The 16703-nt window shown below is 35.7% G+C and overlaps 1 protein-coding gene and 1 long non-coding RNA gene across 2 annotated transcripts in view; both read left to right on the forward strand.

Annotated features, from left to right (window-relative positions):
* The window catches only part of LOC120777210, a 41574-nt gene extending 30821 nt beyond the window's left edge, over positions 1 to 10753 (forward strand). Inside the window, exons 2-3 of the long non-coding RNA XR_005705496.1 lie at positions 5105 to 5475; positions 10562 to 10753. This is a non-coding gene — a long non-coding RNA (uncharacterized LOC120777210). The remainder of the gene's footprint in view (positions 1 to 5104; positions 5476 to 10561) is intronic.
* A 3-nt stretch (positions 10754 to 10756) lies between these two features.
* The window catches only part of LOC120777208 (collagen alpha-2(IX) chain), a 379148-nt gene continuing 373201 nt past the window's right edge, over positions 10757 to 16703 (forward strand). The window contains exons 1-2 of the mRNA XM_040108383.1: positions 10757 to 10795; positions 13160 to 13555. Of these exons, the coding sequence (XP_039964317.1) occupies positions 13536 to 13555 (20 nt within the window). The 5' untranslated portion in view covers positions 10757 to 10795; positions 13160 to 13535. The remainder of the gene's footprint in view (positions 10796 to 13159; positions 13556 to 16703) is intronic.

Raw genomic sequence — 16703 nt, forward strand, 5'->3', positions numbered from 1 at the left:
CTATTATGCCAACAATTTCGGCATAAAAGAATTGTAGTCATTTAGTTTTGAGCTATCTTCTGGGTATTGATTACTAAAGAAGCCTATTCCTGCTCCAATTTTACTCTTTGATCCGTGGGTAAACATGCATATTTCGCCGTTGAAACTGTCGCACCATTGTCCATTCTATCCTACAGGGGTATGAAAACATTGTGTTTAATTCCTTGAAGACCATGCCAGACGAGGCTTATCACCAGTGTTTGGAAAATTGGATTCAGCGTTGGCATGTTTGTATTTGTTCAGGAGCCTATTTGGAACGCGATAATAAGGATTTCTATTAAAATGCGTAAAAATGATTTTTGCGTTTTTAGTCAGTCCAGCTCAGATTTGACCAAATGGTATAGTTTTATCTCACTTTCTATATTATTTTGCTCTTCTTTTGTATTTATTTCCGGGAATTGCATTAAGTACATGGCTTCCAACTGCCACACACAACTCGACGTTAAGAAACGCTTTATAAAGCGCTCATCCGGCATAAATGAGCTTTTCAAGAGCTTGTGTGCACATGAGAACAGCCAGACAAATCTGCATTGATTACAGCCGTATCAGTGCTACAACAATAAAAACCGAACTGACGTAATACATGTGTGTATATGTATGACTGTGTGCGCACGTAAATATGTAATTTTATTGCTTAAGCCTTCCAATTGACCATTAAATGGCTTACTTGAAAAGTTGAAAGCTGCTGTCAGCAGGCAAACACAATTAAAAACTCATTACAACAAAAAAGAAATAAAAACATTAACAACAACAACAACAAACACTGAGCTGAGCAACAATAATTCATTTGCGTTGCCATCGCCTTATCAGTGTTTACATTTTACAGTTATGCGTGCAACCAAAGTGCCAGCGTGCGTGGCTGCGTGCAGATGTGCATGTGTTGGTGTGTGATGTGTGTATTTGTTTTTGCTTCCATATGTAAATTTATATTGAACATATGTAAATGTTGTTTTTGCTTTAGTTGCGTGCGCATAATACACATGCCTGTGGTTATTCGCCACTCTATTAGACAATTGAGTTGCTTAGTTATTCAGCAATCTCTGGCTTTAATCTGCCACATTTTCAATGACCGGCCGGTGACTGTTGATTTCAATTAAGTCATTTATATTTATTAATATGCAACATATTTCAGCCACATTTGTTTGTCTATTTGATTTTGTTTCTATTTCTTTATTATTCTAGATTTTATTTTATTTTAGGCTGACGCCACTGTGACAATGAACTACTTGTTGCACTGTTGTTGTCTGTCGCTAGCACTTATCACATGCTTCCCTGCACTTTCAACCAAACACACATACGCACGCGTATATATGGAAATTGTTGTTTTGCCACTATATTTATATGCATACATATTTGTTGTTGTTATTTTCTCTCTGTTTTTAGAAATTGCGGTTTGTGAGTAGGAAAGTGGTCAGTTTGCATAACTGGGTAAATGCACTCGAGTGAACTCTTATGACTGCATGCACTTTAACGGTTTCACTTTTGCATATTGGAAAATTGAAAAATTATAGAAAGAATATAATAATAATTACCATAGAGTAGACACATAGGTAGAGCAGACAATGTCAATACTTATTTATATGTACATATGTATGTATATATGAAAGCGAGAGCAGCTGTGAATGAATTCGATTAGCTCTTAACCTGTTATTAGTGGCACGAATTGAAATGATTCACCCGAAAATGGTAAAAAAGCCAGGCGAAATATATTTCGAATTTCTGTTCAGCCATCTGCGTATGCCTATTGACATAAGAAATATAATTTTCCTACATTTCTAGCGGAATTTTTACTGCAAGTTTTGAAATTTTTAATATCTTTACGAGTGTTTTTAGGCATATATTAAACCTTCCAAATTTAACTATAACAATCACGAAGAAAGGTTAAAATCAAAAATAATGTTTTTATTTAATTTGCGGACATTTTTTGTTAAAATCCAACTTCCAAAAAATTTTTCACGGTTTCAAACAACATAGCCTAAAAATCAAAGCGCTCAAAATTCGGGCTACATTTATATCCCGAACAGGATATATTATATATATTTGTCTGCAATACCTAGGGAGAAACGTCGAAGACCCTATCAAGAGCATTATGCACCCGTCATTTTCTCCCCAAGAAGCTGTTCATTTCACGGAATCGGCAATATCAGCCTCTTACAACATATATGTAGTTGTCATACAAAATGAACAATCGGAATGATGAGCTTGTATGGAAAACTTTTTCATTTGACGAGACATCTTCAAGAAATTTTCCCCAGATTATTTCCGAGGAAAATAAAGTAATCTCCAAAAAAATTGTTTGAATCGAATCACAACGCCATATAGCTGCCATACAAACTGAGCAATCGAAATCAAGTGCTTTAGTTAACGAGATATCTTCACATATGTACTTGGGCGTAGAATATTGTCAAAGGCAACACTACATTTTCCGAGTAATATTTTTCTGGTCAGCTCGCTGTAACATATAGGTATAATATGAACTAAGCAATCCAGTGGGCAGGGGCAGAATTTTCCCTCGGTAAGGCATACCTCTCTTACGACAAATCTACAATATCTGTTATTTAGCTTTTCCCGAAATATCAGTAAAGTCTTGCTATCAACTTGAACTTATATTATAGACCTTGAATGAGATTCTTTCTAATGAAAAGACTTTTCAAGTTTAAGCGACAAATGTCATCAGTTATTGAGTTTGATAGGTGCTTAACTGGTAGTTCCCAGAGATTCGTAGTGGCTGTGGTTTATCCCTAAATGCAGGTGGAATTGAAAAATGCGGTTCAGTGTGGAGTCGCATTGCGGCTGGGCGCGGGATCCACAGTATGAAAGAGATTTTAGATCGGCCACGAATTACCAACTGAAACCAAATAATGCTTGCAAAAAGCTTTTATTATTTAGGGCGCTGTTTTGATTTAGGTGCTGTTAAGCACCGTGACGTTAGGCCATTTATGGCAGGTACTCTCCTAAAACTAACGAAAGTTGGCCGATCCAGTTTATTTGAGAAGGGTTTTTAGCTTCGTTTCAATTTAAGTAAACGAATTTTAATGGTTTTTTATACAAACTGATTAGTAAACTATTACAATTTTTGGAGTTTTAGACTTCGTGACTGTATAAAGTTATAGATGTAAGGTATGCCATAAGGTCCAAGATTCGAATATTGACGTGATTTCGAAGTTAAAGTTTAAATGTAATCGCGATCATACGCTCGGGACTAGTGAAGTGACTTCTCGATCACTTATTACTGGCTTCGAGTTCCTTTGTGATTAGACTGATTTGTTGAGCATAGTTGGTCTAAAGTTTGCTCGACAAGTGCTGACCAGATGCTAGCAACTGTGTAATCGCATGGTTCTTATAGTTTACGGTAAATCGGAAGTTCTTCGGCCTTAGAACAGTTCACCTTTCAAAGGTTTTGGAGTTCCGACACTGACCGATCTGAATTCATGCGGTAAGAAAAAATTTTATTGCATTACAGTTGCATAAGCTGCTTAGAAAATGATGAGATTGAATGAACTCTTTCTTCATGAATATGCCGCTTTTGTCAGGTGAAGGTTGAAAACCCTCAGACCCTTATTTTTATTAATCCAGGTTATATTGCGGAAATATAAATAAAGGTCCAAGGTGCTTTGTCATTATTATACAAATACAGAAGTTTTATTTGACTCCATTTTTTATCTGCTTATGAATATGTGATCCACCGCCATCTTGGGGAAACTCAACCTAATCTAACCTATGCAAAGTCTTAAACTATCAGAATTATACATACATAGGAGTATAACAAAAAAACGGATAATAGTCTACATTGCTTCTTGTGAATGTGATCTCGGTTTTTACCTACTAACCTGGTGATTCGAAGAAGGCAATGAGCCGTAAGTGATGGATCAAAGTTATGGAGTGGAATACTAAATACTTCCTAAGTCGAATAAAAAAGAAGAAGAAAACCAAGAAAAAGCGTTAACTTCGATTACACTAATGCAATAGTCGTCCGATCTGATAAAACTTTTCGAAGAATACTTATACCGCTGTCTTAGACATGTCTAATTTTGTGGATATATCATGTCAAATAAAAATTCTAGGTCGATATCTTGAAAACTAAGGGACTAGTTTGAATATATACAGACAGACATTAATATACAACTGTGTTCGAAATAATATCAGTGTTTTGTGAATAATAGCATTGGCTTGAAGAGCACCTGCATTGGTCAGTCGAAAAATGGCGCAACATATTGTGGTCCGATGAAACAAAAACTGTTTTATTTGGTTCCCGAGGACGCCGAGAGCATGTAAAAGGCCAGTAAACGCTTCATTTGATCCTAAATATGTTTCACGGACGGCAAAACATGAAGGTGCCAAAAACAATGTAGGGGGTGCTTCTCTTACTATGGTAGAGGTCCGTTATTTTAGATTAAAAAAAACATGGATGCCAAATTGTAAGTTGAAATAATGGAGCCGACTATGCTACCACACGCTGAATGGAAAATGCCTTTGAAATGGGTCTATCAACAAGACAACGACCCCAAATGTACCAGCAGGTTGGTAAAACATTGGTTTGCTCTAAATGGAGTTGAGGTTATGGGTTGGCCGACTCAGTCACCGGACCTTAATCCAATTGAGAATCTTTGGGCAGAGGGCAAAGAAGCTGTAGGGAAAGAGAGTCCGTCAAATATCAAGCAATTATGGAATGCTGTGAAGAAGGCCATTCCTATTGAGAAATGCAGGCGTTTGGTTGACTCCATGCCTAGGAGATGTGCAGCTGTATTATCCAAAAACAGCCATTCGACGAAATACTAATTGTTTAAACTTTATTTTATATTATTATAATGAATTAATTGATTTTTGATGCAAAATCCTCAATACTGCTATTATTAATCGCAGCTGAAATTTTAATTTACCAACTTTTTTATTTATTTAAAGAAGAACTTTATCTTATTCTTTAAAGAAATCATATTTCTTTTAAGCTTGCATATGAGCGAATTAAATACAATAAATATAAGCCAAAATAGAAAAATTATTTAGAGCAATTTTTATTTGTTGTAAATAAAACATTTTAGTTTTGATTTAAATTTCGTCATTTTAGCTCACTGTGTGGTCGCAAAGAAAATGGAGTTTAACAAATAAAAACCAAAATTTCCGCAAAAATAATGAGGAGACAGATTGGATCGAACTGTGCAGGTGTGCAATGATTTGCTCTATGTGTCTTTATGTGGCAGATAAGACTACGCACGTCAACATGTGTGGCAAACAAGTGAATGTGAGCCAAATTAGCGGTGTACAAGTGGAAGCAAGATAAAAAAACTAGAAAAGAAATAACAAAAAATATAATGAAGCAGAAATTGGCAATAAGTCCAATAATGTCGCAGGATAATCATTTTTCTTGTGCCACGGGGCAAGTGCATGTGTTATTTTTAAGCGAAATGACAGCAGAACGTTGAGAGAGCGTTTAAGTAAGTAAGTAAATGTGACATAGACACACATCTGCATAGAAATATATGTATATCTTTGTTCGTGTAAGCACATACAAGTATTGTACCCCTCACCTTTCAACCTTAATATTTTCTCAGAGTTTCTATGAGCACACTCGCTTCTAGGTATTTGCGAAGATGCGAACGCACGTAAAGCACCAGCAGATATTTTTGCAACAAACAACAACATATGCAACTACATATATGTATATGTATAAGTTACGGTTTTTTCTTGCTTCTGAAAGCTTGACAGCCGCAGTAAATGTGTCGGAAGAATAAACCCTCCCGGTTAGTAAGAAAATTAAGCTGACAATTTAACGTGGAAAAATAAGCTGAGCTGATGACGATAATGATGAGCATTATGTTTGAGCTGCTGGTTAACAACGTGGCTGAAGTAATGGCCGGCGGGCAACATAATGCAACACATCGCTCAAATTCACACACGAAACTTTCAGTCGGGGTCCACTAAAAGTCATACTCGCCGGCGGCCACGCAGCTACTTAGGTACTTAGGAAAATTTACCGAGGGCACATTACACACACACACACACACAAATATACATGAGGCGCACATTTGCGTATGTGGCACGTAGGCAAACAAAAAAGCTCACGACGCACTAATAAACTCACGTCGCGTGCAAAGCCCAAGTACTTAGGACATGCGCATATGTACATATGTGTGCCACCGGGTCTATGCTAAGTGTAGCTAAATAGTTACTTGTGGCACCGTGCGTGGTTGCAACGCATGTGCGGCATGGTCCCATGGGAGAAAGGGCATTTTATGTGCGACAAAATGTGCCCAAATGGAGTGCCTCATTTTGTTGGGCCATTTTTTTCCTTGACAATGCATATACCTGCGGTAGAAAGCAAATAAAGTGCTTCGTGCAGTTCATACACATCTTCGTAAATACCGTTAGATCATTTGGGCTCATGTTCATTTGCGAAAAGATTTAAATGGCTCTAAAAAGATTACGAGGGCTGCCATGGGAATATATGAAGGCAAGTTGCTGGCGTAGTAGCCGTAAGAGGCAAGGGCACGGATGATAACTGTTGGTTTGCTAATCAATTGCAAAATTTGAGCAGAAAATGGTGCAGCCAAGCTGTTTCTTCAATTTCAAATTGAAACAACGAAAATCGATAATTATTTTGAAAACGAAAGATTTGTATTTTTTAGTCTAAAGTTAATTATTTGTACGTTAGTAGGGCGATATGTCTTTAGCAGAGTTGACACACCTCCACGGCGTTTATTTAAGCACCAGTTCTGAGAACAAATTTTAGTTTCCATATTAAATATATATATTTCTTCGATAAATGTCGAGTTATTTTTTTTTGTGAATGATCACATCAAATGGGCTAGAATCGCAACAATATGCATAGTAACACATAATATCCACCAAGCTTGTTATGAATTGCACATACATACATATGTAGGTGTAGTAAGTGAGAGCCATACCATAGCACATTCTCTTGCCGGTTCATTCTTTTGTTGCCTGCAACCAATAACGGAAGTTTCGTTGAAACTTCTTTCAATGGTTTGCTTAGCGATATTTCCTTTGCTTTTATAGATAGAACACACGCGCTAATCATTCGAGTGCCAACTAAACACATACACAGAAACAGCAATATACTATTCACACATGTATTTACATAGGTGCCTTTGTTGCTATGTGTAGCCGGGCTCTTAAACGTTTATACGCAGGTAACGAAGCAGGAAGCAGTTGACAATATCCTTAATGTGACAGTCACTTAGTTGAGTGGCCTTACAAAATGTGCGGATTAAAGATATTAAGCGAACGCCAAGAAAGTGAAAGAGCAAATATTGTATTTGTAAAGAATGGGGGAAAAGAATGGAAAAGTTTCATAAACTTGCACACATATACATACATATATATGTAATATATGTAGTCAGTTTGCTGGCAGTTCTTGGAGTTCGAATCTTCCTATCTAGAGGAAAATGCAAAGTTCCACTTGCAAGACTTTTCTCGAAGATTTCTCAGGCTCTTGCTCTTTTAAAAACAGCTGAAGTGCTTGTCACACACACACTGATAATTGATTCATTAAGCCTCGCTTTGCGCGTTGCAACACCAGATATTGCATCCTTTTCTCTCGCACACCTCGTCTGCACTGCCACTTTATTGTCTTCGCGTGACGTAGCTGCGTTTCAGTTCTTCTTTTTTTGTTGTTGTGCCTCTTCAACATCCTTTTATAATGCAATGTTGACAACCTCGTTAGTACCCTGACTGTTTATGTTCGTTGTCATTTGTGCTTTTGGTCTTGTAACTATGGGTGTAGGAAGAAATCTATGAAAACTTATTGCACAGAGTTTCAGGGTAAGACGTTGCAATTTGCTAGCATTGTGAACAAATTTAAATTACTCATTAAATTATATTATGATTTTATGTTCCTGATCTTTTTTATTTTCAGTTACAAATTTGTATCACCAATCAGGAGTTACTGAGGCAGAAATCTGGTTAAAATTAAATTGATTATTTTTTTTCTAATAAATTTCCCTCTTTTATCCTAGCTTTCTTTTTCTAAAATAAGAGAAAGAGGGAGCGCAGTTTATTGAAAAAAAATTCAAAAAATTTATAGGCAAGCATTTGAAAAATATTTAGGTGATTTTTCTTTTATTGCTAGCTCCCTCTTGGTCGATTTAACAACAGTAATTAGTCATTCCTTCTCCCCATATGAAAATCATTTTCCTCTTGATATTTTTCAACGCTAAATTTGCTGTTCTCTTCTATCGAACGGTTCGCTTATGTAGCTTGAAATATCTCCCGTAACAATGGTTTGTATATAGAAGGCGATCTGAAACCTATGTTATTATAATAGCTGGCGGAGAGGGGCCCTACTTTTAGAAACTAATCAGTGTTGTTGTATTTTTTGCAATAAGTATTATTCGAATATCGAAAGCGACTTTAAAGTCCACAAATATATAGTGGATATGGTCGTTAATCACATGGTGAAAGCTTTCACGTTAATTTCTATTCTTTTCTTCTTTTTTATCATCAGAAAGTTCAGTAAGGTGGCAACTCTACTTTATCCTGTTCAACATTTTCAATATGTAGCAGAGCTTCTTACTATTTCTTTTGGATCGTCCCAGTACATTTTTGTTAATGTTTTGGATATGCAGCGGTAGCTTGCTAGATTCATATCAAAAGATGTGTACTTTTTGCAAAAACAATATAAAGTAGTGGTTCATTTTATTACATTCATCAAAGGCATCATTACTAGTGACCAGACGTGTGTTTAGGAGTACGACGTCAAAACTATCCAACAATCTATGCAAAAGTTTTGAACGCCTCTGAAGACAATGAAGGCCTTCCCAGCCAAGGTTAAAAATAAGTGTATGGAATACGAGGTTTGACAAGTAAGAGACTGATTCCATAAAAACCGTATATTTGAAAATTATTCTACAACTCTGTCATCCCCTTCAAAGTAGTCCCATTTTGAGCAGCTATACAGCGATTCCAGCGCGTTTTCCATGCTTCGTAACATTTCTGGAACGCTTCGACTGGGATGTCCGCGAGTACCCTTGTCACGGCCGCCTGGATGTCCGTAATCGACTCAAAATGGGTTCCTTTGACCACCGATTTAATTTTTGGAAACAAAAAAGTCACAGGGTGATATGTCGGGCGAATAAGGCGGCTGTTGCAACACGGCGATCCCTTTAAGGGCCGAATACTGGGACACGCTGAGGGCGGTGTGGCACGGCGCGTTGTCGTGATGAAGGATCCAGTTACGAGCGAAGTCTGGGCGCACCCTGTTGACTCGTTTTCGCAATTTTTCGAGTACTTGGCAATGTAGACTTGATTCACAGTTTTCCCCTGTGGAACGAATTCTTTGTGAACAATTCCACGGCTATCAAAAAAGGCAATAATCATCGTTTTCACCTTCCACTTGCTCATGCGAGTTTTTTCCGGAGACAATCATTGTGCCATAGAAACATCTGGGCACGACTAAGAGCACTATCACCATACACTCTTACAATTTTAGCGTACGTTTCCGAAGCTGTTTCGCCCAATCTGGCGCAAAATTTTATCGTGATGGGTTGCTCTTGATTTCGTTTTTCCATTTTCGTGACGAGCGCTACAAACACACGTCTACTCAACTTGACGCAGCAGGCGAACGAACGAGAGGGGAGGGATGTCGGAAAAAGAGAAAGGGAATTTCAAGGTCACAGGTTTACCACAAGCGCGGCAATAAAATCAGTCTCATTACTTAATTGTCAAACCTCGTAGACGTTAGCATGTTTGAACTGGCTCAGAAAGCTAATTTGAAGGCGATAATAAAGATTTATTATTAATATACGTGAAAATGATCTTTTGCATTTTTTATCAGTCCGGGTCAAATTTGATCAACTGATTTATTTGTTTAAGCCAAAAACTAATCTAGAGAATTCATGAGCTAAAATATACCTATAAACCTATGAACTGAAAAACTCATCTCTGCAAGAAAACATGTTTAGCTACCAAAGATTCTCATATAAATAGCACTTAAAATGACAAATTTCATTAAAAATATCATTAGTTTTTAACAGTTTAGAATAAAATGTATGTAAATGTATACAAATATGTGCACAGTTCATAATTACATATATGTTCCTGAGATTAACTACAAAAAATACTCAAAAATTGTCTAAAATTTGTACGAAACCCCGAAATAATAAAAAAATTTACAAGCACACAACAAATTTACAGTTATGAAAATAAATTTGTTTTCTATAGCTCTGGGCTGCATGGCTTTATTGAACCTTGCTTATCTACCTGACACACACATAGACATACACACGTCCAGTGAGTTTCAAAAGTGCAGAAAAGTCAACTTGAATCACTTACCTTGCAGCATTCATCGATACTTAAATAACACATTGCCAAGCATCCAAAACATATTTGCTTCCAAGATTTATTACATTTTTCCTATTTTCCCATTTTCGTGTTTTTTCCGTATTTGTGTTCGTAAATATGCTCGTTTATGTTTATTATAAGGCTTTCAAATTTTTGATGAAACCAATGAAATCAATATTTGCCAATAAAATATTCAATTGGAAATACCTCTTTAATCTATTTTCAGCATACAACAACGACAATAACTGCGAGCAAGTGTCATAGAGATGAAGGGATTCAATGTATACATACTTATATGTATGCGCATGTGTCTGTGAACCAATCGACGGCCAATGAAAGCTGTTAAAAAGCAGATATATTTTAACAGTAAATTTGCGTCGAAGGCAGCAGCAGCAAAACTGTACACACACACACTCAATTTATGGACTTCACAACAATATTAGCAAAGTGATTTCACTGTGTGAGTGCCAAATATAACTACATGTGATGCAAAATAAAATATTTTGCTTGTGCTTCGGTGTTGAAGAAAAATATGTGCTACATAAATATTTAAATGTCATAAAACATGCAACATCCACATAAATACATACACGTTTGCGTATAAATCCTGTGCTTGGATAACAAGTGGCGTTTGCCTAAACAAGGAAGTGTGTGTGTGTATGTGAGGGTGGGCAAAATAAAGTGCTATTAACTAGTGGTTAAGTGCGCAAGGGGCTTTTGGTGCACAATACACCCACTCCACACAGACATCATACCATTACACATACGCGCGCAGCGACAAAGTGGCGGTTGAACACATGTGTAGCAATGCAAAAATGATTAACGAGCTATAGGCCTAATGCGCCGTAAATCAAAAGAAAGGGAGAAAACTTTAAACGCTGAAACGGCATTCGGCGCATCAGGCCAATAACCCACAGCAAATGGGTGGGGGCGTATGAGTAACGCTGGATAAGCGTACGCTTTAGATTAAGCTGTGTGGCAGGCGTTTTCATACATATACCATGGCGTAGAGCTAGTCGTGGCAAAAGTGCGTTATGTGCATGTATAGAGTCAGGCGAGTAGTTTGCTAGTGTTGCTTGATAATTATAAAATTTGGTGGAAAATTATTAGCATATGCGGAGACTGTGATAAGCGCCTAGTGCGCAGAGATCAATTCTAAATTATTGCTAATAAACTCTTAATGGCCAAAATTAAAAAAAGTAGTGAAATGATAAAATTATTAACTCATAAGCTAAAAACTTATATTATATGTAAAGCCGTTAACGGTATTTTCCAAAGATTAATCGGTATAAATCGCCTTTGCTCTCATTCGAATAAAACTGCAAAAAGCGCCTTATTTTGTGTTTTCTTCCAAAAGGAATGTTAATATCTAAATGATAAAAGTAAAGTACATTACCATAATTGAATCTATTTTTATAACTAGTGATTCATTTTGAAAAATTTTGCATTCCCATTGCCAATCTCCAGGAGGACCTCCGAAAAGAGGTGTCTCCAAACAATTTTATTATACAAATAGATGAATTCGATGATGATCGCACGACTAGTCAAAAATTTATAATTTTGATAAAATGGCGGGTATCCAAAAATTGATTTTTGCTTAAAACTCGAAATTATTATCAAAAATATGTTTGCTTCTATCATAACCTCGTAGATATAGTGCATAAGGTCGTTTCAAGTAGATCGGTTCAGTATTTTCGGAGAAATTTTTCTCACCGATTCTGAAAACAGCACTTCCAGAAAATCTCGGTTAAAGTTTTGGGGTCGGCTCCTACTTACTTAAAAATTCTTACAGATTTGCTCGGAGAATATTCGCAAATATTCGATGTACAGTATATGAAAAAACAAAATTCGGTTTTTTAATTCAGATGGGGATAAGATAAAGGAAAATATAGAGTAATATTCATAGTTCCATTGTCTTCGCTTCACTTAGACTTCTTAACTTTAGCTTTAGTGCATCTTCTTGTATTAGTGAAATTTACATGACTTGACTGCATTATTTTATGTTTTTAATGAACAATGTAAATAAATTTAACGTGTTTGGACCTATAATAGGTCATTGACCGAACCCTTAGTGCAATTATTTATATTTGTATATATTATATATACAAATATAGATTCGCAAGCACCGACGTTTTCTATGAAATTCTTCATATATACATTTTTTAAGGGGTTCCTCAATAAACTCCATAAAAAAGCACAAATCCTAGTAAAATTTTTCCAAAAGCCACAAAGCATTTGCCTCATGCCCCATTCTAATTAATTTTCCAGACAATTTAACAATTTCGTTTACAAACTCACACACACGCACACTCAGCAGGTGTGTGCAATTGAAAACAAAAGCCTTTTCAAAAGCTCAAAACGTGACACCTCTGGTGGGTGATTTATCGAAATTAATTTGTTCGATTTTCAATTTCGGTAGACAAACAGAAATAAATGAATAATCAATAAAACTTTATAAAAAATTAAAATAATAGTAAATAGAAGGCTATAAGACCTATGAAAAGTACAAAAATGTTTATAAAAAAACAAATAATAAAACTAAACAATTTGGAATACAAATAAATTGCAATTTTTCCATTTGTCCGCTTTGATGAAAAGCCACAAATTTTCGAAGCAAACTAATGGAAAAGTGTTTGTGTTGCATGTTGCATGTGGCAATGCAATAAATGCCAAATAAACGAAATGATACAAAATTGTGCAATAATTCGCCTAAACCTAAACACCACACATAAATATACAACGTGCAAGAGTGTCATGCACATACATATGTATAACACATATACCATATACAAGTAATTTTATAAATGCATAAATGCCGTTGCAGGTAATCGAAAGCGTCAGTGTGTGAAAACAAACAGTGACCAGCAGCACCTGGTTGCAAACAATTTGCATTAGCATACACCGAATAGTGTTAAAACAACAATAGCAATAAAATAAAATAACAGCAACAGAAACAGCAACAGCAACAGCACGTGAATTGTGAAAAACCAACAACGGTCAACAAATTAGAGTTGTGCAACTGATATCACAGTGATGCCAATTAGTCAGATTGCCAGCTACTAAACTGCAACGACTGACTTACTGCCTCTGTGCAATCACTTCATACCGGCGATATTCGCATTGCAGAGCTTAACTACATAAAATAACGGCGTAAGATACAACAAGCCCGGCTGAGTTGGAGAAAACCCACTAAATTGAATATGGCCAGCGCAGCAAAGCGGTGAGTACACAAAACCCAATACAAAATCGGATATATACTTGTACATATATGTATAAGTATACAGATAAATGTAGGAATATACAGTTCTAAGTTGTTCTGGCAGTAAAAATTGACACGTAGAATTTTTTTGTAAAAAAATAAAAATAATTATTTCGTAACAATTCTTGTTTTTTAAAGTTGAATTATTTTCTATGAAAGCTGGCGTATAGTTTCTCATCTGACTATTGAGAAACCTCAACAGTGGTTGAAATTTTGTTGAAATTTTTCCTATGCACATAAAAAAGACCTCAGAATTTTTTTAAATATTTGTCACACTCATCAATCTTGAAACTATTTTATTACCATGAAATTAAAAATATAATTGCTGGTTAAGAACAATAAGAATTTTTCTAACCTCTAAATTCGCCTACCACTTATATAAAACTGCTGAAACTTGTTTCCACAAAAATTTTTACGTACTTATTACGTAACTTAGTTTAATGTCAATCTTTTTTTCGAAATAAGGTTATTTCGAACCAGTGCAAGCTGGCCAACGTTTAATAAATTTTCTAATTTTCCAAACACTCTAAGTTTCGACGGGATATTCTTGAGTGGCTTTAATGAATTTTGTTTTTTGTTTGTTTTGCTTTGGTTTCAGCTTCGGTTTATTCACTAGGTTGTTGGACCGAGTAGACGGCATATTCATAAACCCACTTCTCATCGCCAGTAATAATGTATTTCATGAATGTGGTGTTTTCAGCTATCGACTTTCTGTATTGAATTGCTTGCGAGATATAGCTTCAAAAAATTGTTGTAGAACGCTGGGCTTCAATGAGAACTTCGGGCTTAGAAGAAATTGTTTCTGATCTCCCTCTTTCTATCCACCAGATTCGCAAGAGGCAATGACTTCATGTCCCTCACTGAATGCGTTGTGCTACTCAAGTACTTATGTTCGTGGCAAAGGAGACTCTCCAGAAAGCTTCTGCAACATTTTAAACGATACCGTAGCCATAATTCTATGGAAAAGACAAAATTTCAAACAAAATCGTAATTCAACTTCGTTCTCATGATAAAAATCGCCTGAAAAACACTTGGCGTCGAAATGCTGATTTCAAAGTTGCCAGGAGAAAGAAGAAGTCATCGGTAGTATTTATGTTTCCTTTCTTATAGTTGAGTTTGTATCTCTGCTTTGTACGAATTTTCATATTCTAGCAAGTGATCTACTGCCGCTTAGTCGTATTTTGACAGAGCCGTCGAATATTTTCTCTATATTTTTGAGTCTTTCTGCTCTCGGCACCACTTGCACACAAAATCTGCACTATTTATTTTAATTTAAAATATCACCAACTGATTTCCTTATTTATCAATCACATTATTTACTGAAACTCCTTAAGTGGGAGCAACACTCCTGCCTTTCAAAACACACCTGAAAATACGCTGAATTTATCAACAGCGGCATTTGAATTGAAAATCGAGCGTCAACGGTGCAATCGAAGCTTTTTCCTTTTTTGTAAAGAGCTCCAATCTTATTGCTTTTTAGCAAGTTTATTGCTTGTCATTCTTTTCTTGCATTTGGCATACAATGTGGAAAGGCGAGCGATTTTCGCAATAACAAGTTTTTAATAAAAAACTTTTCAATTTGCATATGTATTATTTGCGAGAAATATATCTGATACTCGAAGTTCCTTGCATTTATAGATATTTACATACATACATATTTATGAATAAAATTTGACCCAGCATGCAAACAAATATAACCCTCGAACTGTATTGATTGACTTGAAGTGGCAACACTTCAGACAAGACTTTATTTGCTTGAAGTTCACTGAAGTGCTCTTCGAGAATTTCAATAGTTTTCGCCGGAAATACACTTGAATGTATTTTTTGTTGCGATTAGTAAATAATATTGGTACTTAGTGCGGTTCAGGAAGACTGGTAAACTTTGTTGATACACGACTTGAAATTAGGCTGATGTCGGTGCAAGCATATAAATAGCGCTCAAAAACAGCTTATAACACTATTTAATTGCTGAGAGTACTTCAAATTGAAAAATATCAAGGGCGAAATTAAAAGCTTTTAACGAGGTCATCAAATTCTAGAAAATTATTGGAGAAAATATTAACTTATTGATTTTAGGAACAAAAATTTAATGAATAATCGAAGTAAACTGTTTTGCATTTAATCAAATTTGACTCGGGCTGGTCCATTTAAACTGCGCGCTCTAATCGAATCGATATTAATTTTCTTTTGTTTCGTATGAAGTTTGATCTCCATAAATCAATTGGTGTGTAATTGGTAGCTCTATGCCAACGACGAAAATATTTGTCTGGCGAATTTTAGCAAAAAACATGTAAGGAAGGGCTAAGTTGCAACTTGCAAGAATCATAGCCAGGGAAATACCTTAAGGCGCCAAATGTCAACAAAAGGATCAGGATCCAATCAATTCTATATATAACTAATACACTGACCGACATATTTGGCATAAGGTTTGTTAGAAAAACGAAAATCATTATATGTATGTAGTATATGAGAGTATATGATTTTATTAATATTTTTCAATACTAAACACATACTAATAAGATGTTCTCTGAGATTCATTAGCGTTCCTCATATACCATCTCCATTCGTATGGAGTAAAGCCATATACATATGTATGTTTGTTATATAAGTTTTTGTCCTATTTTAACCATTTTAGACAAAAAGAGATTACTGACATGTTGGCCGATGTATGCAGTATAAAGCGGCCCGGAAGTTCGAAAATCTGTATATTAGGTGTATGGGGCTTAAGAAAGTATTGACCTGTTTCCGTGAATTTCAATTATATATCTCACACATTAACCGATATTTACGATAAAATGCCACCTATGAATATTGCGGTCGACATATTCGGTACCATGGGGCTAGGACAGTTTTTATTTGATTTAAACCATTTTTGGTCGTAAGGTGGCATAATCTAAAGGCGTTATTCGTGCAAAGTGTTATCCCGTTATATTTATTGCTTCTTTATTTGTACACTCGAACACGAAATTTGAAATTGTGTTTTATGGTGGTGGTCCGATCAAACCCATCTATGAACACGTTCATACTTTTTTGTTAAGGACTTCGTCTACAAAATTTCATCAAGATATCTTAGTTTATACTCAAGTCACAGCTTGCACAGACGGACGGA

The sequence above is a fragment of the Bactrocera tryoni genome, chromosome 5 (genome assembly GCF_016617805.1).
Source record: "Bactrocera tryoni isolate S06 chromosome 5, CSIRO_BtryS06_freeze2, whole genome shotgun sequence".
Classification (NCBI taxonomy): domain Eukaryota; kingdom Metazoa; phylum Arthropoda; class Insecta; order Diptera; family Tephritidae; genus Bactrocera; species Bactrocera tryoni.